Source organism: Podarcis bocagei (assembly GCF_964188305.1).
Source record: "Podarcis bocagei genome assembly, chromosome: 16".
NCBI classification, from domain to species: Eukaryota; Metazoa; Chordata; class Lepidosauria; order Squamata; family Lacertidae; genus Podarcis; species Podarcis bocagei.
The window spans coordinates 36,403,894-36,430,955 of NC_138142.1; the positions used below are offsets into that span (position 1 = coordinate 36,403,894).

Consider the following 27,062-nt stretch of genomic DNA (forward strand, 5'->3'; position numbering starts at 1 on the left):
GAAGGGGACGAAAGAGGACGAGATGGTTGGACAGGGTTCTCGAAGCTACCAGCATGAGTTTGACCAAACTGTGGGAGGCAGTGAAAGACAGAATTGCCTGGCGTGCTATTGCCTGGCGTGGGGTCTCTCAGTCAAACTTGGAGCTTAAACCTGCGACCTTCAGCATCGTGGGCAGAGATGCTCTTCCGTTGAGCGAGAAAGCTCACCAGTAGTAAGTGAAGGCACCCATGCTCCCCTCCTGCCAGTCTCTGATCCGTGGAGGTAGACTGCCCCTGAGGCGAGAGGCTCCATTTAGCCATCACTTAGCCCAACTGGCGCTAGACGGACCTCCATGAAATCTATCCAACACGTGTGCTTGATGGTCTCTGGCGGATGATGCTCCGCGTCCAAAAACCGGAGTAAGGGAACCCCGACCGGCCAGCTTGTGGCATGGAAAGCTCTCCTCGGCCGTGCGCCTTGCCCGCTGACTTGGGCGCGCGCGAGGGTCCTGGAGAGGCTCCCCTCTGCCGTATCAGCCCTCCAAAAGGAGCCCCGACGGCCAGCCCTCCCGGCTCGCCTTCCCCAGCAGCCACTGCTATGGAGAGGCCCCTTTCTTCCCCGAGCCCGGACGGCTTCCAGCTCCGCCTGGCCTGCTTCCTAGCTCTCCCCTCGGGCTGCTTCCACCTCCGGCCGCCGAGGGCGCCTGGTGAGGGGCGGCTGGCGCCCCTCCTTCCCTGGGCCTCGCAGCGGAGGCGGGGCTGGCTGGCTGGCGGCAGAGGCTCCTTCGGCGGTCCGCCCCGGCCCGCCTCCTCCTTCCTCCTCCCGCCGCTCTCCCTCTTCTAGCTCCAGCCATCGCAGCCGCCGCGCCGTCCTCCCCGTCGTCTCCATCCTCCTCCGGCGCGCCACGATGTGGCTGACCTCGGCGCTGGCGCTGGCCGCCGCCGGCTTGCTGGGGCTGCTGCTGGCCGTGCTGCCCGGCCGTCTGCGGCCGCTCGCCTTGGCCGACTTGGCCTTCCTGGTGCGCGCCTGGCGCTGCCGCCGACGGCTCCTGCACGGCAAGGCGGGCGCGCTCAGCCTGGCGCAGCGCTTCGGGCGCCTGTGCCGAGCGCGGCCCCAGCGCGTCTTCCTGCGCTTCGAGGAGCGCAGCTTCACCTACGGCCAAGCCGAGCGCCAGAGCAACCGCGTGGCTAACGCGCTGCTCCGCTTGCCCGACGGGCAGCCGCCGCTCCTGCCCGGCCAGACGGTGGCGCTCTTGGTGGGCAACGAACCCACCTTCATCTGGGCCTGGATCGGCTTGGCCAAGCTGGGCGTCGTGCCGGCTTTCCTGGGCACCGCGCTCCGCCGAGGGGCGCTGCTCCACTGCGTGCGCACTTGCGGCGCCAGGGCGGTCCTGGTGGCGCACGGTAAGTTGTATACCCCCCACTCCCCACCCCGTCGCGGTTTGTCCTTTCGGGTCTGTAAAAGGGACTTGGCGAACTTTGGGGGTCTGCAGAGGCTGAGATCCAAGGCTCGCGTTACTTGGGAGTAAACCCCTATTAGGGAACGTAGTGAGGGCTAAGTACTCTCTTCCCAAAACAGACCGCTGCTCCGTGGGAAGGTAGGAAGCTGCCTTAGACTGAATCAGACCCATTGTGGTCCATCTAGCTCAGTACTGTAGACACGGACTGGCAGCAGCTTTCAGGCTGTCGTCTCAAGGGGGGTTCAAGGGGAGGGAGTGATTCCCCTATGGAGAAAGCTTGGGGTGTTTGGGTCTTCTCATTGAATTGTAGTTGGAAATGTAGTGGAACTCTGGTCCAGAGTTTCCCAAACTCGGGTCCCCAGCTGTTGTTGGACTACAACTCCCATCATCCCTAGCTAGCAGGACCGGAGAATAGGAATTGTAGTCCAAAAACAGCTGGGGACCCAAATTTGGGAAAGCCTGATCTAGTGCAACTCCCTGCAATGCAGAAATGTCAACGCAGCGTCCCCATCCAATTGGAACCCGTACCAGACCCTGCTTAGCTTTGCAAATGCGCGAGCGGTTTTATCGCTGCACCGCAATGGAAGTTTATGCAATTATGCACTGCATGGAGAGAACGGATAGAGGAAAAGGCTTTGTTCCTCTTTCCTAGTACTAGAACTCTCAGGCATGCAACAAAGCCAAACGCTGGAAGTTTCAGGGCAGATAAAAGGAAGTCCTCTTTCAAGCAGCGCAGGGTTGAACTATGGAACTCCCTGCCACAGGAGGCAGTGATGGCCATTAACTTGGACGGCTTTAAAAGGGAATTGGATTCATGGGGGAGAGGACTAAGAATGGCTACCAGCCACATTGGCTCCGCAGTTGCTTCTGAATGCCGGTTTGCTGGAAAACGCAGGCGGGGAGAGGGGTCCTGAGTTCGGATTCCGCTTGCTGGTTTCCCATAGGTATCTGGTGGGCCCTTGCAATGGTCGGACTAGATGAGACATTGGCCTGATCCAGCAGGCACTTCTTATGTTGCAGAGTCAGAGCATTGATCCATTTAGCTCAGCGTCACCTCCATCAATTGGCAACAGCTCTCCAGAGAAGAGTCTTTCGTAGCCCCAGCTGGAGATGCTGGGAATTGAATTCAGGATCATTCTGCATGCAGGGCAGATGACCCACCATTGTGCAGCGCCCCTTCCTCATCGAGAATAGCGGGATCGACTTCTCTGCATGTTTGTGGAGGGTCACGCTAAACATGGGCTTGCTTGCTTGCTAGTGGGTTTTTAACCTGGTTTCGGGCTTCCTCTGGCTTGTGTCTCCTGGTTCAAAGCCCACCGTAGTTGTGCGGTGGGCAGCTACTTCCAGGGGCAAATCCTTATTATTTACCTATTCAATTTCTATTCCACCCTTCATCCAACGATGGCAGGGCGGTTCACAACATATTAATACAAAAACGTTTAAATCCTCTGTTTCTGTGTTTGGAATGTCTGAAGTGTTCCAGTCGCTGTTGGGTGGTTTCTTTGAATTTTAGGTTTCGTTATTGTTCCACAAGTATGTCTTTAAGGGCCAGAGCAAATAACATGACCCGGTTTTACAGCCGTGAAGCAGCATAGCAGGTGCTGTTAAGTTGTGTTAAGGAAGCTGTTGGGTATAGTATATAAAGAGCAGAAAGTAGCTCTCTCAGTACCCTGGTGGATGGGTCACACTTATTGATATAATGTAATTTAGTGTAAAGAGAGTTTTTGTTTCGTTATTTGTTATTAAACCAAGCAAAAGTTACTTTATTAACTTTGTTATTTGCTGTTAAACCAAGCAAAAGTTACTATGTGTGGTCTCCCCAGCACGCTTTCTGCAGCCCACCTTATCATTGAAAAAGCCAAGGGTCTTATCAGTTTCAGAATTGCACACATACACACTGAAAGGAAATGAGCCCAGAGCAGCTACTCTTACAGAGATGTAGCAAGCACCCTCTTTGGAGAACAAGTACTCGTTTTTCGCTCTTGCCTTAAGAACGAGAGAATATTCTAACTGTGTGTACAGAGAGAGCACAATTACCTCCTGTTTTTCTCCTCTACCCCCGTAGAGGCTGTTTGGGAGAAGGTGAGCAGCAACTCAAACAGGGATAGGATAATCAGTCTCCTCTGACAGCAGACCATTGTGCTGCGTCTCTGAATTTGGAATGGCTGGAACGCTGCAGAGATGTGGCCTCCCAGATGTTGCTGGACTCCAACTCCCATAATGCTTGATAGTTGGCCATGATGGCTGATGGGACTTGGAGTCCCAACAGCCCTTGGAGGGCCACAGGTCCCCCATATCAGGTCCTACTGAGGGCCTTCTTGGTAGTGGCACCCACCCTTTCGAATGCCCTCCCATCTGATGTCAAGTAGATAAGCAACAATACAGTGGAACCTTCGTTCTCAAACAGCTTAGTTGACCTACAAATCGGCTCCCGAAAACCCAGAAGTAAGTGTTCTAGTTTTCGAAAGTTTTTTGGAAGCCAAACGTCCGATGCGTCTTGGTTTTCGAACGGTTTTGGGATTCGAACGGACTCCAGGAATGGATTACATTCACGAACCAAGGTTCCGCTGTACAACCTTTAGATGACATCTGAAGGCAGTTTTTAAACGTTTAACGTTTTATTATGATTTTATATGTGTTGGAAGCCGCCCAGTGTGGCTGGGGCAACACAGCCAGATGGGCAGGGTACAAATAAAATCATTACTTATAAAGGTAATGATTTGCTTTAGGAGATGCGTCCCCTTATTATTATTATTTTTTAAATTGCACGCAAATAGTGGGCACATTTAGTGATTATTTCTGATCATCCGCTAAGGAAATATAAACATTCCCTACAGGACGGTTAGCTAAAGAGAACTTCCAGATGCAGAGGGTGTCTAACTTAGAATAGCAGTTGTTGGCCGTGCCTTAGTGCCCTTCCCATTAGGGCATCTGGCTGATAACTGGGTGAAACGAGGCTGGACTGGGCAAGGCACAAACAGCCATTGCCATTAGGAATGGAGCCTCCCTGTTCAGACCCAGTTTATCTCTGAATGCCAGATACCAGGAACACAAAACAAGGGAGGGCTGTCCTTCTAGGCTTCCTGGCTGCTGCTCACTGTTGGAGACAGGAGTCTGGTCTTTGCTCTGATCCAGCGAGGCATCACTGATAATGGATTAGATACGAGCAGCTAGCCATCATGATGGCTGAGAAGAGTGGAGCCTCCAGAGGCAGTGTACCTTTGAGTCCAGACACTGGAGGGCAGAGAGCAGGGAAGGATATTATTATTATTATTATTATTATTATTATTATTATTATTATTATTATTATTATTAATATTGTAATTATCATTATAATTATTTTTCACCCTTTATCCCAGGGCAGTTTGCATCAACGAGAGTGGTGCAGTTCCAAATAAATTTGGGTTAATTTGCAGTTTTAAAGGCGGGGTCACAATAAATACTTTTCAGCTATCAAAACGCCTCCACACCCTGTTTGTGGGGTTCCTTGGAGCCTCTGGCCAGGGATTTGGGGGGCGGGGGGAGGAACAGAATGCATGACGCCATGGACTTTTAATTTTTATCTAGCAGGATTCTTCATTTACTGTGTGTGTATCTTCCGAGAGCAGCTTGCAAAAGTCAGCGATAAGACCGTTCTGGCCCTCGGGTTTCCACACCAAGAGCCACGGCACAAAAGGAAAACGGGTTTGGGAGGGGGAAGGAAAAAAGAAATCTCAGACCCAGTTTGATTTGGTTGGAATTAATTTTATAATGAAATGATTTTAGAATGTTTTATCGTTTTACTGTTGTTAGCTGCTCTGAGCCCGGGTTCGGCTAGGTGGGATATAAATAAAATTTATTATTATTATTATTAGCTGTGGAGTTCTTGTCAAGAATATCTGAAAGGGGGAAGAAAAAAGATTTCAAGGAGAGGAGGAGCCAAAAGTTGCTGGTCATTTGGCAGAGGCCCTGCGGTCCAGTCTCTTCCTCTCCTATATAGCCTGATGGAATGGCTGCTGATCCGAGTTGAGGGGCACAGCCTGATGGAAATTATCACTTAACCCTAACCCTCCCAAGGGTTGTTTCCCAACTAAGTTCTACTTGGATTCAACCTGCTGAATTCATCCAAGTCAGACATATTGATTAATTTCAATGGGTCTACTCTGAGATTGGATTATACACACATAAAATTGGATGACACATACATATATACATACTGCTAGGGGGTGACCAACTCCTGAGAGACTACGATCTACTCACAGAATTAAAAACTGGCAGTGAACTACCCCCTTTTTGGGGGGTGCAGGTCACAGTTTCTGAGCTTTTTTTAGGGAGGAGGAAAGCCCCGATTTTTGAGAATCCAAGCCTAAGCTCAAGGGAGAAAGGGGAACAGCCACTCATCAACAGATCGTTGGGGAAACAAACAGCCTCGATGGAGTCGTGAAACAATAGAGGGCAGGGTGAGGGGGCAGGCTGGATTATATTTTATTAACGCTAAGGAAAGAGACCCAGCAATCGACCGCGATCTACCAAAACCTCCCGGGGATCGAACAGTAGATCGCAATTGACCTGTTGAACATCCCTGTGCTAGATAAATAGATATGGCTATAGGAGCCGCTACTCCTATTTTTTTTTTAAAGTGGCCTTAAAACTCTGGAAGGTTTCCCACGCCTGTAAATTTCATCCGCTTTGGCCCGAAATAATAGTTTTTACACTACCCAAAATTCTGAATGGGGGCTCCAGAGTTTTATACAGAGGGTCATTCTCCAATTAAGTTCTGCTCAGAGCAAACCCATTTAAATGAATTCATCTAAGCTAGTCCTGTCCATTAATTGTAACGGTTTTACTCTGAGTAGGGCTAATGTTGGATGCAACCGCAACAGTTGTTGTTGGACGGGTTTCTTTGTAGCTGACGCCGGCCGTGAAGTTGTTCACCATAGTTCCTTCTGTAACAATTACAGAGTTAAAAGGGACAGTTAGCCTCCCCCCCCCCCCTTTTCGTATCTGCACATGGGAAAATTCTCTGTTCCAAGATGTGTCTCCAGGCTCATAGCAAATACATTTCCTTAACTTAAACACCACAGAAAAGAAGATAAAATGAGGTTACAGCATAAAAACTTTGCAAAGTGCTAGCTTTGCAAATATAAAATGTTGATACGGTGTTTTTCACCTATAATCAACTGGTATTGATTATTGATGTGGTGCTGAGAAACCCTAATCAAATCAAAATTAGCTGAATCAGCAAGGCTAGAGTTGGGTAGCAGGCCAAAGGTCATATGTATCTCCAAACTGTGGGGAGATGCTCAAGAAACTAATGTTTATACCCATTTTCGAAAGGGATAGGTTAGAATTCAATGATCAAACAAGACTATGTCCCACAAAATATTCAGTTTCATGTAGGGACTTGATAAATCATACACCCCAGATGCATCAATGCCTGCCATAATTAAATAATTTTAATAAAACCACATCAATTACAAACAATTGCCTTAAAAAAAGAAGAAGTGTATTTGGATAGAAGTTGCACATGCCTAAATTACACTGGTGCCTCGCAAGACGAAAAGAATCCGTTCTGTGATTCTCTTCGTCTAGCGGTTTTTTCATCTTGCGAAGCAAGCCCATTGACGGATTAGCGCTATTAGCAGCTTTTAGCGGCTTATCTGCTGATCGGATCAGCTGATAAGCGGCTTAGCGGCTTAGAAAAAGGGGGGGAAAGGAAAAAAAACCAGCAGGAACTTGCAAGACATTGTCGTCTTGCGAAGCAAGCCCATAGGAGATTCGTTTTGCGAAGCACCTCCAAAACGGAAAACCCTTTCGTCTAGCGGGTTTTCCGTCTTGCGAGGCATTTGTCTTGCGGGGCACCACTGTATAGGAGAATGTGTTTGGCTTGCATCTGAACATATGTAAAGCATCCATGTTAAAAATAGCCTTCGCTGTGAACACGACTTAACAAGGAGGGATTGATTGAGTCAGGCCAACTCAAGGTTTTCTTTTTATAACGGGAGAGATAAAGGTATCGGTTCGAGATAGCGAGTGGGGAGCTGTGGCCTTCCAGTGTGGTATTCAAGTTTGGCCTGTCTCCGAAGGACGTTGCAATCACAGAAAGATGCCTTTTATTCCCATGTTAATAAATGGGCTGCGTTGGAGTAAGGCAAATCGGCTTATGGGGCCTGTTTCGGTGTGTCTGAAACAGACCAGAATGGGTGCAGAAGGGAGAATATTTGCCACAGGTGCTCCTGGGAGCCACAAGTTGCTTTTGAACTCGGGTCCTGCTCCCGGGTTTCCCATTAGGGCACCTGGTCGGCCACTGTGAAAACAGGATTATAGAATTATAAGAGTTGGAGGGAACCATGAGGGTCATCTAGTCCAACCCACTGCAATGTAGGAATCTTTCGCCCAACATGGGCTCGAACCCACGACCATGAGATTAAGAGTTGTGCTCTACCGACTGAGCTATGTTGCAGGTATTTTGTGGTTTTATATCTTGATTTTATTCTGTGAACTGCCCTGAGACCCCCTGGGTACAGGGTGCTATATAAATTCAAGAAACAACAACAACAACGACTGGATAGTCCCCCTTTGGCCGGCTCCAGCAGACTGTTCTGAAGGTGCCGAAAACCGCCTCAGGGTGGCTTTCAAAGATGACTAGTCAAATTCATGGAAGGGAGGACTCGCCGGAGGCAAAATGGCTAGAATCATAGAATCATAGAGTTGGAAGAGACCACAAGGGCCATCGAGTCCAACCCCCTGCCAAGCAGGAAACACCATCAGAGCACTCCTGACATATGGTTGTCAAGCCTCTGCTTAAAGACCTCCAAAGTAGGAGACTCCATCACACTCCTTGGCAGCAAATTCCACTGTCAAACAGCTCTTACTGTCAGGAAGTTCTTCCTAATGTTTAGGTGGAATCTTCTTTCTTGTAGTTTGGATCCATTGCTCCGTATCCGCTTCTCTGGAGCAGCAGAAAACAACCTTTCTCCCTCCTCTATGTGACATCCTTTTATATATTTGAACATGGCTATCATATCACCCCTTAACCTCCTCTTCTCCAGGCTAAACATGCCCAGCTCCCTTAGCCGTTCCTCATAAGGCATCGTTTCCAGGCCTTTGACCATTTTGGTTGCCCTCCTCTGGACACGTTCCAGTTTGTCAGTGTCCTTCTTGAACTGTGGTGCCCAGAACTGGACACAGTACTCCAGGTGAGGTCTTACCAGAGAAAAAAAATTAGTGGCTGCCTAGAACCTCCAGCTTCAGAGCAAGTCTACCTTAGTACGAGAGGCTGGAGAGCCGCAGGTGGGGAGAGTGACTGTTGCACTCAGGTCTTCCTTGTGGACTTGCCAGAAGGAGAGCAGGATGGGTCCTGTTTGGCCGGATCCGGCAGCCTACTCTTTTGCATGCTTCCAATGCGCTCTCGATTTGAATAAGGGGATTCAAAACAACAACAACAAACCACTTCCTCGTTTGTGGGTCCTCCTGCAATGTGAGAAGACTCCCAAGGCTGCTTTTTGAACCACTAATTAATAGCCCAACCTGAACCAAAGCCTGTTTCCCACATCGCAGGGAACTGGGAGGCCTTTGTGGGGATTAACGCATCGCTGCTGCTGCTGCCTGCCGGGTTGATTCAATTTGCGGAGGGCTGTCGTCATCTTTGGGGTGGGGGCAGGGGCGGCAGCGGAGACAAAAGGCCGGCGAATGGACCTTCCCGGTGCGTGACTAATGGCTGCGTTCTCCGGCTAGCGAGGGAGGTGGGAGTGGGACCGCGGAAGCCAGCCCAGATTGCCCTCGCTCTCAGTGGGGAAACTGAGGTTAGCTGGCCGCATAGAACGCTGGCTTCTGCTGAGCCAGACTTTTGATCCGGCTAGCTCAATATAGCCTGCACTGATTGGCAGCGGCTCTGCAGGCAGGAGACACGAACCAATGCTACTTGGAGACGCCGGGAATCGAACGTGGGACCTTGGGCATGCGAATCTGGTGCTCTTTTTAATAATAATAATAATAATAATAATAATAATAATAATAATAATTTATTTATACCCCACACTCCCCAGCCAAGGCCGGGCTCAGGGCGGCTAACAAGCAATAATAAAAACAAGTTGAATGAAAAACATGATTAAAATACAACAATTAAAATATTGAAACATTAAAATATTAAAATGCAGCCTCATCACAGGAGGAGAAAGGAAAAAGGAAAAAGAAAGAGGGGGAGGGAATCAAATTGGCTCCAAGCCAAAGGCCAGGCGGAACAACTCTGTCTTACAGGCCCTGCGGAAAGAAATCAGATCCCGCAGGGCCCTGGTCTCATGAGGCAGAGCGTTCCACCAGGCCGGGGCCAGTGTTGAAAAGGCCCTGGCTCTGGTTGAAGCCAATCTAACTTCCTTAGGGCCTGGGACCTCTAGGGTGTTGCTATTTATGGACCTTCAGGCTCTCCGTGGGGCATACCGGGAGAGGCGGTCCTGTAGGTACGAGGGTCCTACGCCATGAAGGGCTTTAAAGGTCAAAACCAGCACCTTAAATCTGACCCTGTACTCCACTGGGAGCCAGTGCAGCTGGAAAAGCACTGGGTGAATATGCTCCCATGGCAGAGACCCCGTGAGGAGCCTCGCTGCAGCATTCTGCACCCGCTGGAGTTTCTGGGACAGCTTCAAGGGCAGCCCCGCGTAGAGCGAATTACAGTAGTCAAGCCTGGAGGTGACCGTCGCATGGATCACTGTGGCCAGGTGATAAGTAAATAAATATTAAAGATAAAAACAGCTACCTGCAATCAGAGAGTCATCTCCAAATGCACTGCAGAACCTCATTGGAAGTGTATATGCTAAAATCATCACAATCTTAACAAACACGAAAGGATGCCCGATAATCTCTATCGCTTGGACTGTTTTCCTCAAATGAAAAGATATATTGTATCCGCAGCGGCGATGCTCTACAGGGTTTATATAGAGGCAGGAGGGAAGAACAACAAATACTAATTGAAATGTGTGCTTTACGCATGCCAAACTCTGCTGTAGACCATAGGCACCGTTCTGCCATATGCCTCATTATTTGTATGATCTATAAAGTCGCCCCAGACTTCCCTAAAAGTTACCATATTTTCCCCGTCCTCTTGCTACCTGCAATTTCCATGTCGGTTTCCCCAACAATGGTTATGGTAAAGTTGTGGGGTTTAAACTGAATTTAAACAAGACAAAACTATTAGGTAAAAATCTGTTGCCAGATGAAAAAATAATACAAATAAAAATCTACCCCAAAATTAAGTATTTAGGAGTATGGATAACACCAAAGAATATTAACTTATATGAAGATAATTATACCAATTGTTGGAAAGATATCAAAAGACAGTTGGAGACATGGACTAGGTTAAATTTATCATTCTTGGGCCGTATTTCGGTAATTAAAATGATGGTTTTACCGAAGCTACTCTTTCTATTCCAAACAATTCCAATTATAGGAAAGACCAGCTGTATTGATAAGTGGCAAAAATAAATTTCTAAATTTTTGTGGAAGGGTAAAAAACCAAGAGTAAAGCATAAGATATTAATAGATATTGTAGAAAGAGGTGGCTACAGGTTACTGGACTTGAAGTTATATTACGAAGCCTCATGTCTTCTCTGGTTGAAAGATTGGTGTACATTAAAAAATTGGGATATTTTAGATCTAGAAGGTCATGATACCCGTTTTGGGTGGCATGGCTATCTTAATTACGGGAAAATAAAGGCGCATAAGAGCTTTTCAAATCAATAATTGCAGTTATTCCCATGTCCTGGCAATGGTCTTTCTTGTTGCAGTTAACAGATGGGGTACGAGTTCTTTGTTTCTAATTTATGGCATATCCTGACAAGGCTGGCCGATTATATCGTCCAAAGCTGGTTTGCAAGCCATAACATGATACCAGTTTCATCATTTTTGCCCTGGCAAATTATCATAAATCATTATATGTGTTTGTGTGCTATGCAAAAATCACGATGCGGGGAAAACCCTGAAGCCAGCCAATGCCTAGCACCATCCTTATTTCAGACATTGTGATATATCAGTATTTCACAATGTTTGGCAGGTGATATATCACAATGTTGAAAACCAGATATGGCCCAACCCTAATCCTGACTATACAAGTTAAGCAAAGCCAGTCGTTGGTACTGTCTGCCTTGTGATCAAAGAGATCTCTATAAAAACATTTCCCCAGAACATTCCTGTTTTTGGACACTTCCACCACATGTGTCGATATGTCCCTATAGAGAGACAACCTCTCCAACACAAAGGAGAACTGTTTGGGTCTATATAGACTAGGCGTCAAGGTGTTAAGTACCAACCATGTATGATTTTTAAGGGCTCTTTCTCTGTCTGTTGCCGATATGGATTTATGCGTTGCATTTGTCCACAGTCTTTCCATGCCTCTTCTTCAATCTCTAAATCCCAATTCAATCCTCACCATTTTCTCAAAGCAAATCAGGTGCTCTTATTACTGAGCTATGGCCTACCCTTAAAAATAATTGTTAAGATTCCAGTCCTCATGATATGAGTAAATAGGAACATATAGGAAGCTGCCATATCGTGAGCCAGACTTTTGGTCCAGCTTACCTAATGTTGTCTACACAGGCAGGCAGCAGCTCTCCACGTTTCATCCTATTTCTTTGTATTATCCAGGAGTTAACAGCCACCTCAAGAGTTCATGAGCCACAGCCGGTTCTTTTCATCCCAGGCTGTGGCTACCATCTTAAATAATACCATTTTAAAACAGCCATGGCTCCCCCACCCTCAATAATTCTGGGAAGTATAGTTTGTGAGGGGTGCTGAGAGTTGTGAGAGACACCCCCCCCGCCTTCTCCTCACAGAGCAACAGTTTCCTGAGTGGTTTCACAACCAGCCCCTCTTCCCAGGGAACTCTGGGAGTTGTAGTTCCATGAGGGGAACTGGAGAGTCTCCTAACACCACTCAGCACCCATAACGAAACTACAGCTCCCAGAATTATTATCTTTTTTTGAGGGGGCGGAGCCGGGAGAGTTTAAAGTGGTAGTGTAGCGCCTAAATGTCCGTATGGAGGAGGCGGCAGCCTTAGCTGAGTTAGGCGATTCCTGGTCAGCCCACATTGTATACTGACGCTTACTTCCATCTTTCCGTCTCTCTGTCTCTTTGCAGAGCTTTTTGAAGCTGTGGAGCCCATCCTTCCCAGCTTGGAAGAAATGGGCGTGGCGGTCTGGGTGTTGGGGAAGGGGCCCTATCCCCCCCACGTGACTGGGCTCCAGGATCTGTTGGAGAAAGCGTCTGAGGAGCCCGTCCCCTTCGAACTCTCCACTCCAGACAGCTTGTCGGATACCTGTCTCTACATCTTCACCTCGGGGACCACAGGTATAGTGGGCAGTTTGTACAGGTAGCGGAAACCTAGGCTATGCCACCTCTGGTGTAGTGGTCAAAGTGTCAGACCAGGACCTGGGAGAGGCCAGGGTTCGAATCCACCGCTCGGCCGTGAAGCTCACCAGGTATGACCTGGGTCCAGTTACGGCCTCTCAGCCCAACCAACCTATAATAAAGATGTCAAGGAAATAAACAGCTATCTGACTTTTAGAAAACATCTGAAGGCAGCCCGGTTTAGGGAAGTTTTTAATGTTTGATGTTTTATTTATATATATTTTAGGAAGCTGCCCAGAGTGGCTGGGGAAACCCAGCCAGATGGGCAGGGTATAAATAAATTATTATTATTATTATTATTATTATTATTATTATTATTATTATTATTATTTAATTGGAATTCAGGAAGGGAAGAGCCAAGTATCTTGAGCTCCTTGGAGAAAACGGGGGGATATCAACACAATAAGTAAATACCGTATTTTTTGCTCTATAAGACTCACTTTTCCCCTCCTAAAAAGTAAGGGGAAGTGTGTGCGTCTTATGGAGCGAATGCAGGCTGTGCAGCTCTCCCAGAAGCCATAACAGCAAGAGGGATTGCTGCTTTCACTGTGCAGTGATCCCTCTTGGTGTTCTGGCTTCTGAGATTCAGAATATTTTTTCCCTTGTTTTACTCCTCCAAAAACTAGGTGCATCTTGTGGTCTGGTGCGTCTTATAGAGCAAAAAATACGGTAGTAATCAGTGCATTTGCCCGTAAGGAATTTATTCCCCATCTATCCAGTGGAGAAGCGCTGAAACTAATGGTGTCTCCAGCCCCAAACACACACATGCAGAAGTGGCGCAGTCCAGAAATTTAAGTGCCAGACTGTACCACTTTGGTCTGCCTAGCTCAGTATTGTCTATTCTGACTGGCCGCGGCCGTCTGGGATTTCAGGTATGGAACAGTCCCAACCCTACTTGCAGATGGTGGGGATCGAACCTGGAACCTTTGGAATGCAAAGCAAATGCTTCCTCCAGCAGCAGATTCATTTGGTTCTGTACTAACAGCGAACTTGTTCTCATATGGATGAGAAGGCAGAACAGCACCATCCATCAGGATAAGCGGGAGGTCCCAGCGGGTTTGAGGGAACCCCAAGGTTTGCAGAATTATGCCCACCAGAAAAATGAGGAAAGCTCAATGGGGACGGAGCGTGCTCATTGGCCATGGAATGCTGCCTGGATGTCAGAGGAAAGGGGGAATCAGGGTAGCAGCGTCATGGAAGGGAGCATCTGGCAAAAGGGTAGTTTGTCTGCCTTGGCGCACTGACCAGGAACATGTTACACTGCAACATTTCATTGCAGTATCCCAGTTGTAACATAGTTATCCAAGTATGCAAAAGAGGACCACTACACCAAACAACAACAGCAACAACAACAGTTACAATGTGGAAATTCTGGAGCTTCTGCTTCTGAAATACTGGCGACTCTCGTTCTGAGGATAGTGCCTAAATCCAAAATCCCATATAGTCAAAGCACATAGGGTTCATTGGTGGGTGGGATTGCCAAAATCTCCCTGCCCCCCACCAGATGTCCATCCCCTTTCTATTTTTTTTAAAATTGCCAAGCATTGTATAAAGCTGAATGTGCGCAAGTTAAATGCATGTAAGTTGTAAGTTACCTGTAATTGAAGAAAACGTTGACCGCCAAAAGGAAGAAATGGAAAATGAAGGGGAAGAGGGTTGTGAGGGGAATATTCAGCAAAAGGGAGTGGCTGACCAGGAACATTTCATGCTGCAAACTTATTATAACATACTTACCCAGGTATGCAAAAGAGGATCACCCCAATAATAATAATAATAATAGTCGTAGCAATAATAATAATAAGGTACAGTGGTACCTGGGTTTATGAACTTAATCCGTTCCAGAAGTCCGTTCTTAAACCAAATTCATTCTTAAACCAAGACACACTTTCCCTAATGAGGCCTCCTGCTGCCGGTATCCTTCCGTTCGTAGACTGAGGTAAAGTTCGCAAACCGGGACACTGTTTCGGTTTTGCAGAGTTTATAAACCGAATAGTTTGTAAACAGAGCTGTCCTTAAACCGAGGTAGCGCTGTACTTCTGAAATGTCTGGTTCTGAAATATGGGGGGGGGGCAGAATAGACAAAAAGGGAGAGGGAACAGCTCAACTCTTTCCTCCCTCCTCTCTGTTCCAGGACTCCCCAAGGCGGCTCGCATCAGCCACCTCAAATCCATCATGTGCCTGGGCTTCTACCAGCTGGTGGGCGCATCCCGTTCGGACGTGATCTATGTGGCCTTGCCCCTCTACCACATGGCGGGGGGTCTTCTGGGGGTCATCGGCACTCTCGGCCTTGGTAGGTTCAGGGGCTTGGTGGATTGGAGCCCTTGGAGTGGCTTTTTTTGGCGGGGGGAGGAAGCTGGCTTGTGGTTGCAAATGCTGGGTCATTACGTTTGCAGATGATACAACGGTGGTTGGTTTAATCACGGCTGGAGAGGGGGAGGCGGCCTGTAGGAAGGAAGTTGAGCAGTTGGGGGAGTGGTGCAGGAAAAACAACTTACTCCTTAACTTTAAGAAAACAAAAGAGATTATTGTGGACTTTAGGAAATGTAAATTGAATATTCAGCCACTCATTATTGAGGGGAAGTGTGTGGAACAGGTCTCGGTGTTTCGATTTCTGGGAATGGAGTTGAGAGATGATCTAACCTGGGGAGGAAACAGCAAAGACCGATGAAGAGAGCACAGCAGAGGTTATATTTTCTGAGAATCCTCCGGAAAAACAATCTCTCAAAGGACCTGTTGATGGCATTTTACTATTGTACTGTGGAGAGTGTATTAACTTATGGTCTGTGTGTGTGGTTTGGGAGCTGCACAGCCAGGGAAAAAACAATGCTGTCCAGGGTTGTAAAGACTGCGGAGAGAGTAATTGGGTGCCCTCTTCCCACCTTGGATCAAATCTGCGCTTCCAGGTGTCATAAGAAAGCTGCAGAGATAGTGCAGGATAGTACGCACCCCGGAAATGATCTCTTTCAGCTTCTGCCTTCTGGAAGAAGGTCCACGGTTATAAAGACTAGGACTAGCCACCTGAGAAAGTTTCTACCCAAATGCGATGTTAAATGCAGTGTAAGGTAGTCTCTAGGGACACGGGTGGCGCTGTGGGTTAAACCACAGCACCTAGGACTTGCCGTTCAGAAGGTTAGCGGTTCGAATCCCTGCAATGGGGTGGGCTCCCATTGCTCAGTCCCTGCTTCTGCCCACCTAGCAGTTTGAAAGCACATCAAAGTGCAAGTAGATAAATAGGTACCTCTCCAGCGGGAAGGTAAACGGCATTTCCGTGCACTGCTTTCATTTGCCAGAAGCGGCTTAGTCATGCTGGCCACATGACTTGGAAGCTGTATCCTGGCTCCCTCGGCCAATAAAGCAAGATGAGCGCCGCAACCCCAGAGTCGGCCATGACTGGACCTAATGGTCAGAGGTCTCTTTACCTTTAAGGTAGTCTCTATGGGATTATATTGTATTTAATTGTGGAGTATCAGAGTTTTTAGGGGGCTAAGCAGGCTGGGATATCTGGGATAGCAGGCTTGTTGGTTTTTGAATGTCTGTTGTAGATTTTTTCAATTTCGTTGTTCTGTATGGGACAATGACAATAAAGATTACCGTATCGTGCTGTGGGTCAGTTAGGGAGTTAATATAAAAGTTAAACAAAATGGAGTGCAAGGATGCAGCCTTGCTGTACTCCAGTGTGGGTCTGGATTTTCTTAGTTAAATGCCCTTGCCGATCACATCTGATTTGAAGTCGTGTGTTTTCATGCAAACTGCGAATAAGAATCAAGATGTGTCTGTCTATATTTGTATCACTTAGGTTTTTCCAAAGCCTTTCTCAGGGTATAAGATCAAAGGCGGACTTAAAATCTATAAAATCTGCATAAAGAGATTCTCCTTTTATTGAGGCATACTTTTCCACGAGATGTGGGAGCACCAGTCCGCGATCTGTGGTTGACCCTTTGGCTCTGGAGAGAGAGACACATACATTCGGGGAGCTGTCCGCGGTCCTGACCTCCCTGGCCTCTGCTGAAAGTCTTTTTTTTAGTTTTTAAATTTTAATTGGAACTTTTATTTACAACATAACATAAACCCCCCCACCCCAATACAGAAATCCACCCTCATTAAACGTGAATATAACATACAGTAAGCATAACGTACAACATTACAAACAACCAAATAAAAGACTTCCTTTATCCTTTATCTAGCCTCCTTATTTACTTCTTGTAAGCTGTTTCCTTTATGAGTAATTATTAAGATTTTTCTAATTATAACTTAAATATCCACAAAGTCTCCTGCAGACATTAATCAAAACAAGTCCAGGTATGTATTTTAGGGCACTGTTTTGTGGAGTATTCTCTGCATTTCCCCCATGCTTTTTGAAACTCTTGCCTAGTGCGGTCTCTAATTGCCTCTGTTAATCTAGCCAGTTCAATATGCCTGTGCTGAAAGTCTTGACATCTGGGCTGCCTGGAAAAGACTCAGCCTGACCTCTTTCAAGTCCCGAGTGTTAGGATATCAGAGAGAGAGGATGCACTGCTCCCAGTTTGAAGGTTTCAGCATATTTTCTGGCCGATTGCTGCTGCTTGGGTGCAATTGTGCAGCTTCAAAAAATGGACACAGAATCCCTCCTTTGACTCCAGATTATTGGGTGCTCAAAGTCCCCCTGGCGTCATTGCTTCCACCAGCTAGGCTATTTCCCTCTCCACACTAAGTGGGGACGAGAAGTGCTTTTCCGGATCAGGCCGAGGGTCAGTCTATCTCAGTATTCTGCTTCCAGCCGTGGACAGCCAAGGAAGCCCCTCCAGGCAAGGCACAGGGGCAATAGGCCTCCGTTGTTCCTTAGCACCACCCCAGCGTTCTGGTATTCAGAGGTAGACTGCCCTTGAACTTGCAGGCTCTGTTTTGCCGTCCTGACTAATAGCCATGGCTAGACATCTGCTTTTTTTTAATTGCTTTTTATTAAATTTTTCACAAACAAAAATAAAACAAAATAAAACAATCTTTTACAGTCATCATTTTATGTCATCTTATTTACACTGCGTATATTCACGCCCAGACTTACTTCCTTCCCGCTTCGGTTTTCTTAATATATGTCTTCTCTGGTAGATTCTTATTCACCTTCCATACACATCACAGGATTTATATCAACCCTGCTGTAGTCTTTAAACTTCTACAGTTAGATCTTATATATGCCACAAATTTACCCCACTCTTCTTCAAACTTTGTCCCTTTTTGGTCTCAAATTCTGTAGGTCATTTTAGCTAATTCTGTATACTCAAAAAATTTAGCCTGCCATTCCATTATCGTTGGGGTCTCCTGTAATTTCCATTTTTCAGCTACCAGTATTCTAGCTGCTGCAGTAGCATATTGGAATAGTTTATGGTCCTTCTTCTTAACTTCCTTCCCTATGATCCCTAATAGAAAAGCTTCTGTTTTTTTTCGGGAATGTGTACTTAAGAAGTTTCTTCAGTTCATTATATATTAAATACCATTTTTTTTTCATCATTTCACACTCTGCTTTTTAAAAATATGACGCAACCAGCAAATGCAATGAATGACCAGAAACGTGATTTCGAGTTGAAAAATAAAAGAAAATGCAATAAATACTGACCAGGAACTTGTTTTAGAATTTAGAAAGGAAAGAAAGTGCAATAAATAATGAGGGCTAGAAACTTCCTTTGAAATAAAAAAAACGCAGTAAGTAATAAGGACTAGAAACTTGCTTTAAAATGTAGAAAAAGAAATGACAAAGTGGTGGTGGTGCGAGTTATGCTTGGGCATCTTGTGGCTCCCAGCCGCTCTCTCTTTCTCAAGGGACCCCATCTCCTTCCAGGGGCCACTTGCGTTCTGAAGAAGAAATTCTCTGCCAGCCAGTTCTGGCCCGACTGCCGGCGCCACCGCGTCACCATCTTCCAGTACATCGGGGAGCTGTGCCGCTACCTGGTCAATCAGCCGCAGGTGAGTGCTGGGGGGTGGAGGCCCTCTGCTGGTGACAGGAGGGATTGCCACGCAAGCCGGTCACCCCTCTCCTCCAAAAACTGAGGAGAGGTGTGTGACTCTTCCAACTCTTTAAAAAAAGTGGGGGGGGGGACCTTTCAAGAGTTCCCTGGGAAGAAGGATTGATTCTTAAACCACTCTGGGAATTGTAGCTCTATGCGGGGCACCCCAACAACTCTCACAATAATTTTTTTTATTAATTTTCAATTACAACCCAGTGATAGCCTCATTATAACAACACCATATTATAACACAGTTACTAATACCAATCTTTCAATTACCAAATTAAATAAGTCAGGTGCCCCCCCCCCCGGCATGCTAGATCTGATGGTTTGATGGGTGTGTTTTTTTTATCTGCGTTCCAACATCTTATTAATTTCATTTAAATTCCAATCATAATAATAACCCCATATACAACAACTGCAATATTTGCGACTGCTATTCGTGTTAACATCCCCAACAACTCTCAGCACCCTTAACAAACTATAGGTCCCAAGATTATTTCATCTTCCATTAACTTGTCTAATTGTCTTCTAAAGCCACCCAAATCAGGGGCCATCATCATCACCTCCTGTGGGATCTGCTAAACTGTGCCTGCACCCCTTTAACTACTTTGTATTATTTTTTTGAGATCTGATCCTATTTCTCGTGGCCCCTGGAGCCATTTCCATATTTTTTAAAAAATTTCCATTTTATTTATTTGTTAACATTCTTATATTACATCGGTAAACGTTGTCATATTACATTACAGGACTTAGTATAATATAATTTCCAACGTGTATACAAAAATTATATACAAATTTTATATACCTAGAAAGAAAATGAAACAGAAAAAAGAAAGAACAAAGAGGGGGGAAACGAAAACAAATCCCCCCCCGCAAAATCATATACATACAAACACACTAGACTTCCTGTCTTTCCCGTTGTATATTCCTTTTTTACAAGTGAATGTACCCTGGAGCCATTTCCAAGCATCGGCCGAATTCTCCTCCTTGCTCTCTGCTCATTCCTTCTCCTCCCTCCCAGAGCCCCAGTGACCGGGAGCACACCTTGCGCATGGCGGTGGGCAGTGGCCTTCGCCCGGATGTCTGGCGTGAATTCCTGCGCCGCTTTGGGAACCTGACGATCGTGGAGACCTATGGCATGACCGAAGGGAGCGTCAGCCTCTTCAACTACACGGGGGCCGTGGGGGCCGTGGGACGCGCCTCTTGGCTCTATAAGGTGAGCATTGACAGGGTCTCTGCGAGGAAGCAGGTGTAGGGCATCAGGATGTGGCAAAGTGGATACCTGAGGCCAGGGCTGGATTTAGGTTTATGAGGCCCTAAGCCAGGGGTCAGCAAACTTGGTCAGCAGGGGGCGTAATTTGTTGATTACAGTTGCTCTTCAAACAGTTCGTATATTTCTTCCAATCTTCTGTAAATCTCTGGTCCTGCAGGTTTCAAATCCTTCCTGTCATTTTATCCAATTCTGCGTAGTCCATTAATTTTGTCTGCCATTCTTCTTTCGTCGGTAATTCTTCTTGCTTCCATTTCTGAGCTAACAATACCCTTGCTACTCAGGATACGGACTTTCAGATAGCCTGGGCCTAAGCTTTGTAGGGACTTCCAGATAGGGTTGAGCCTGGAGATGGGAGGCTGTGTCCAGCCGGAAATCACTGGTGTTATGTACTGAAATTCTCACCCTGGGCCAGCAGGGGGATACTGTAGATAGTTATGCAAATAAGGGATCGAAAGTGACGTTCAGTGATTGGATAGTTTTAGAAAGTTGCAACAGTAACGTTGTACTGGAGCTCTATATAAGCAGGCTAACTGAACCCTTCGGTTCAGTTCTGTTCTGGCCTCTGAATAAACAAGAGCTGTTTGAAGAATCGCTGTGTCGTCTGATATGCTCACCCACAACTTAACAGCTGGACTCCCAGCTCCCATCATCTCTAAAGGCCAGGGGTGATGTCAGGAGCTGAATCCCCTGTTAAGCCCCCGTACCCATTTCATTGTATTTTTTGAAAGGCTTCACTTGCACCCCTACTCTCTGCAGAAGTTCGTCCCCTTTGAACTGGTCCGTTACAACGTGCTTCGAGGTGCTCCCTTCCGGGACAAGGCGGGGCGGTGCCAGCGTGTCAAGAGAGGTGAGCAAGGTGTTGTTTGTTCAGTCGGGGCGGAGAGAGAGCCGCCTTCCGTCCCACCGTGGCGACCCCACACTTCCAGGTCGGTGACTGTACGTCTCTGTTTTTGCGTCAGGGGAGCCCGGCCTTCTGATCTCTCCCGTGACTCCGCAGACACCTTTCCAAGGCTACGCCGGAGGGCGCGAGTTGTCGGAATCCAAACTCCTCCACGGGGTCTTTTCCAACAGGGACACCTATTTCAACACCGGCGACCTGATGGTGCAGGACAAGCGCGGCTTCGTCAGTTTCTGGGATCGCACCGGAGACACATTCCGGTATGTTTCCTCCTCCTCCTCCTTTTCCTCTTGGAAGTTGTGGGTCAGGAACTCCTGGATCTGAAGAGGGTGGCAAGAGCAAGTTTTTATTCTGAAAGTGCGGCCCGGAGGAAAACGTTTGAGAACCGCTGGTTTAGAGAGTGCAGGTCCCTGCTTGTAGGAGCTTACAGTCTAAACTTCGTCAAGAGGAAAGAGGAGGCAAGTTTTTATTCCGAAAGAGAAAAAAGTTTGAGAACCGCTGGTTTAGAGAGCGCAGGTCCCTGCCTGCAGGAACTTACAGTCTAAACTTTGTCAAGAGGATGTCAAGGAGAGACGTGCAGGAGAGCTTTTGGGTTCTGTTGGGTTGGAAGTGAGGAGGCTGGAGACATTTTACTCCCTTGGGATGACTTCGCAAGTTTCAAACTGACCTGGAAACTGTCCCAGAAATCTTGTTCCCTGAGTCAAGATACCGTCTCTCCATGCCTCAGTTTCCCTCTAGGTGGAGGGCAGCATTGCACTCAGCTCCTGCTTCTGGGATTTCCAGAAAAAAGTATCTGGCTGGCACTGTGAGGGAAGGATGGTGAACTTTGGCCTGCAGAGCCCTCCAGCTGTTCCTCTGTACTTCTCCTCCTCTCTGCCTCAAATTCCTGCAGGAATCTCCATCCTTTCCTTTCCCTCTGCCTCGGTTTCCCTTTAGGTGTCTATTTCCTTTCTCCCCCTTTGTTCCCAGTTGCCGGCTGGCCTGCTCTTCTATTCCAAGCTGCCTGGAGGAAGCATTTTCCTCTCCATTGAGCTACCCCACCTGCCACGCACCCACTGGGAAATGTTAAGAACACCCATAGCACCTTCTTTGCTGGTCCTGGGCTTCTCCTGCCCATCAGACTCTCTCTTCCTCTTATTTTTAATCGCCAGCTGCTTTGCATTCTCCTGCTGCCCTGTCTTCTGATGCAAAGGCGCCCCCATGTGGCCTGACCTACATTTCTCAACTTAAGCCGCTTTCGAAAGCCGGCTCGCTATTTACAACACGGAGCTGGCCACAGGAGGGCGCTCTTTGCTAAAGAAAACTTTCTGGAGGGGGAAACAAGGACAGCCGCGAAGGAACCTCCCGAAGCAGAGGTGGCCGATGTGGATGTTTTAATAGAATCGTAGAGTCGGAAGGGACCTCAAGGATCATCTAGCCCAACCCCCTTGCAGTGTAGGAATATGCAGGTGTCCCTTTCAGGGATCAAACCTACAACCTTGGCATTGTCAGCAGCACGCTCTAGCCGACTGAGCTATCCAGTTTCGCCGGACTCCCAACTCCCATCATCCCTGATGAACCACTGGCTGTGCTGCCTGGGGGCTGATGGGAGTTGGAATCCAGATTTCCCCCATTACAGGTGGACACTCGGGTTGCGAACGTGATCCGTGCGGGATGCACGTTCACAACCCGCAGCGTTCGCAACCCATGTCTGTGCACACGCGGCTTGCGATTCGGCACTTCTGCGCATGTGCAAAGCATGATTTAGCGCTTCTGCGCATGCGCGACTGCCGAAACCTGGAAGTAACCTGTTCCGGTACTTCCAGGTTTCGGCAGTCCGCAACCCAAAAAAACGCAACCTGAAGCGGCTGTAACCTGAGGTACGACTGTATTATTTTTTATACATTTTTATTAATTTTGTAACATATCATTTCCAACAGTCATTTAACATACATTCTTATACAATATTTTAGACTTCCGTCAACTACCTCTGAAGATTTTCCGTTCTTTATCACTTAATCTGCATTTCTTAATTTCTCTTATTACTTTTAATTGTCCTTAACTAATGATTCTCTTCATAGTCTTCCTTGCAATATTTCACCTAATCCTCCTTACAAAACTTCTTGCAGTCTTACTAGCGTAATCTGTTTATTGCAATTGCTTTTCAAACAGTTCAAATATTTACTCCACAGATTCCCCCATTTTGAGAGCAAGAGAAATGGGATCAATGACCTAGCAGGAGGATGGGTTCTGATTTGCTGGGCGGATTTTGAGCAGAATTTGGACAGCCAGCCATCTCCTAGCTCAGAATGTCATGTGTTGGGCAATAAATTGGACTTGACGATCAGGGAAGAACAATAACCCTCCAATTCTGTGGGTCTGGGAGTCTATATCCTCCACCTTTTTCACCATTATCGTTTTTAATTTTAGCTCTGATGGCTGCTTTGCGCAGGGTTGGACTAGATGACCCTTGAGGTCCCTTCAAATTCTGTAATTCTATTATCGTATTATAATGCTTGCTTTATCCCCTTCCCATGCCTGGCACAGAGCCACCTTGCCAGCCTCTGCCCCCAGGACTACGCCCTGCGATTCCCCAGATTCTTCCACATCCCTTTAAGCCTTTAATTCTATTTTCTCCCTGCCCTTTCCTAGGTGGAAAGGAGAGAACGTGGCCACGACAGAAGTAGGCGAGATCCTGGGAAGTCTGGACAGCTTGCTGGAGGTCACTGTTTATGGTGTCACGGTTCCAGGTACTCTTGAAATGAGGGGCTCTAGAATGTGTTTTTCAAATTATTATTTTACTTCTTTATTTGGACGGTTTATATACCACTTTTTAAAAAATACCAGAACTCTAAGGTTAAAACATCTTAAGCAAAACAGCATTTTTTTTTAACCACCAGAGAACATCCACGTTCTATAAAACACAATTAAGAGATAAAATGGAGCGTCCTGTAATCAAAATAAACATTAGGCATGCAAACCAACTACAAAAATAATGTAATTCTAGGAACCATATTACAGAGGTACCTTGGTTTACAACCGTAATCCGTTCCGGAGGTCCGGTTGTAAACCAAAGAAGGTTGTAACCCAAGGCGTGCTTTCGCCAATGGGGCCTCCCTTCAAAAATTGGTTGTAATCCAAAAATATATATATATAAAAATGGGTTGTAATCCAAAAAAGGGACACACACTTCCGGGTTTGACATGGTTGTAATCCAAAGAAGTTGTAATCCAAAGCGGTTGCAAACCAAGGTACCGCTGGGCAGGAAAGGGCTGGGATTTGGGTAGAGGGTGTCCCAGGCATAGCTGTCAATGTTTCCCATTTTTAAAGTGAAATTCCCTTATTCCGAATAGGATTCCTTGCAAGAAAAGGGAAAAGTTGACAGCTATGGTCCCAGGGTGTCAGCCTGCCCCTTCTCGTCCTACTCAGCGTAGACCCATCAAAGCTAATGGACATGACTAAGAACACCTTCCACTTTACCACAGATACCACTTCAAAGAGCCACGGTTTCCCCCAAAGAATTCTGGGAAGTGTAGTTTGTTGAGGGGGCTATTTCTCTCACAGGCCTACAATTCCCAGAGTCCCCTGGGAAGAGGGATTGAGCACTGAACCACTCTGGAAATTATGTGATGCAGCGGCATAGCGTGAGTTGTCAGCACCCGGGGCAAGGCACGTAATTTGCGCCCCCCCTAACCTGCGAGTTGCCGCTGCCGCCCAAACGACGCCGCTTGCCCGGAGGAGGAGGGGGGCAGAGAGGCGAGGAAAATGCAACATGGCCCAGCAGCTGCAGCAGCAGCGGCGGAGGCGGGGCTGTGAGGAGGGGCTGCCTGGCGCGTCCTCCGCGGCGAGCGCTGAGAGCCGCTGCCTGCCGGGCGCCTTCAGCCCGGGCGCGCGCACAGCTCGTCGGTTCCGCGAGACATGCGGCTCTGCTACAGCCTGCGCCCGAGGCTCTTTGGCGACTCCGGAGGCAGCGAGCGCGCCCCCCCAGATGTTGCGCCCGGTGCGGCCTGCCCCCCTTGCACCCCCCACGCTACGCCACTGATGTGATGGCTTGATCTCCTGCCTCCTAAACCCTTCAGAAGATATCCGGTGTTTCTTCCATTGCTGGACGTTTCCAAATGGTGTGTGTTTGTAGCCTCAATCACCCCACAACCCCACTTCACACAATCATGGCTTCTCCCAAAGGATCTTGGGAAGTGTTGTTCATTTAGAGTGTCGAGAGTTGTTGGCAAACCCCTGTTCCCCTCGCCGAACTACAATTCCCAGAGTTCCCTGGGACGAAAGGGGTGTGGATTGTTCAAACCACTCTGGGAACAATAGGCGGTTGGCCACTGTAAGAAAAAAAGATGCCGGACTTTTGTGGGCCTTCGGCCTCATCCTGCAAGGCTCTTCTGATGCTGATAGCTGTGATTGTTCAGAATGGAACTCTTAATTTCGGGTCACGGGTTCGAGCCCCACCTAGGGCAAAAGACTGAAGGGGGTTGGACTAGATGACCCTTAATATATATATATATATATATATAATCATTTTTCCCAATACAAACAACAACCGCAAAAGACACTACAACAAAACCATAACAATAATAACACAATTTGACAATTCAGATTTAAAAACACTGATAAGTATATGACTGCACCCTTTTAACAATATTTCCCCACCTCTCTCTCCTCCCCCCACTATCTGCCTTATTGCTTAAATATTCATTCCAGATTTCTTCATATCTATCCATTCTTAATTTGCGTCAACGTGCAATTCATTCATATGTAGCTAATCTGTTGGCATTATCAATCCATGTGCTCAATGGAATCTTTCTGCGGCTCTTCCAATTCATCGAAACAAATTTTTTTTTTGCTTCTAATATAGCGCGGTACATCCATTATTTTTTTTTTAGCCCTTGTGGTCCTTTCCAACTGTACAATTCTAATATTCTAAGAGCCTCCCTGTCCCAAGGCAGTCTACCTCTGAACAGTAGATGCCGGAGACAAACAACGATGCCTTAAGCACCCTGCCTGGGGACTTGCTGGAGGAATCTGGTTGGGCACTGTGGCAACAGGATGCTGGATTTAAGTGGGCCATTGGCCTGTTCTGGCTGCCAGACTCTTCTGATGCCCTGGCAGGCCTAACTAGGCCCCTGCTTGTCAAAGGTTCCCATACGGATACAGTGGTGCCTCGCAAGACGAAAATAATCCGTTCTGTGATTCTCTTCGTCTAGCGGTTTTTTCGTCTTGCGAAGCAAGCCCATTGAAGGATTAGCGCTTTTAGCGGCTTTTAGCGGCTTATCTGCTGATCGGATCAGCTGATAAGCGGCTTAGCGGCTTAGAAAAAGGAGGGGGGAAGAAAAAAAAACCCGCAGGAACTTGCAAGGCATTGTCGTCTTGCGAAGCAAGCCCATAGGAAATTTGTTTTGCGAAGCACCTCCAAAACGGAAAACCCTTTCGTCTAGCGGGTTTTCCGTCTTGTGAGGCATTTGTCTTACGGGGCACCACTGTATATATATCCGCTTGTGGCGCATTCCAGTGTGAGACCCTGCCTTCATCTTCCCCTCTCCCTGCCTCTTCCCCTAGGGCACGAAGGCCGAGCAGGCATGGCGACCGTGGTGCTGAAGCCAGGACAGGAGTTTGATGGTGCCCAGGTCTACACGCACGTGGTGGAGCTCCTCCCGCCCTTCGCCCGCCCTCGATTTCTGCGCATCCAGGTACGAGGAGCGCCCCTTGCAGCCTGCGCCTCTTCCACAGCCGTGCAGGAAAGAGGGATGTTTGTGTCTGTGTGTGTCTTGGAGGCAGGGTTCCTGGTGCCGGGAAACGGTGATGAGCAGGATCTTGTGCCGGAACGCAGCCCCGTGGTAGTCTCAGCGCTTGCGTCTGTAGCGAAAAGAGGCCCTGCTTGTGATTTTTCAGCCAAAGGTGGATGTCAGCCCTGCGGCCCCCCCAGGCCTCCCTCTCTGGCCTCTTGGGATTCACCTCGGTTGCACCCCTTATCCTCAGACCACACCCCTTGCTGCCCCAGTGTCACACCTTCCTTGGGTATTGTTCCCTGGCTGAAAGGTGTTTCTGAACTCTGATATGCTACCCATTTGCATGGATTGGGACGCGGGTGTCGCTATGGGTTAAACC

At 47.5% G+C, this 27,062-nt stretch overlaps 1 protein-coding gene across 1 annotated transcript in view; it reads left to right on the plus strand.

Moving 5' to 3' along the window:
* The first annotated feature begins 652 nt into the window (after positions 1-652).
* The window catches only part of SLC27A3 (solute carrier family 27 member 3), a 28,759-nt gene continuing 2,349 nt past the window's right edge, over positions 653-27,062 (plus strand). The window contains exons 1-9 of the mRNA XM_081173668.1: positions 653-1,382; positions 12,548-12,757; positions 14,949-15,107; positions 18,630-18,754; positions 19,820-20,014; positions 20,828-20,918; positions 21,031-21,229; positions 23,601-23,698; positions 26,514-26,644. Of these exons, the coding sequence (XP_081029794.1) occupies positions 887-1,382; positions 12,548-12,757; positions 14,949-15,107; positions 18,630-18,754; positions 19,820-20,014; positions 20,828-20,918; positions 21,031-21,229; positions 23,601-23,698; positions 26,514-26,644 (1,704 nt within the window). The 5' untranslated portion in view covers positions 653-886. The remainder of the gene's footprint in view (positions 1,383-12,547; positions 12,758-14,948; positions 15,108-18,629; positions 18,755-19,819; positions 20,015-20,827; positions 20,919-21,030; positions 21,230-23,600; positions 23,699-26,513; positions 26,645-27,062) is intronic.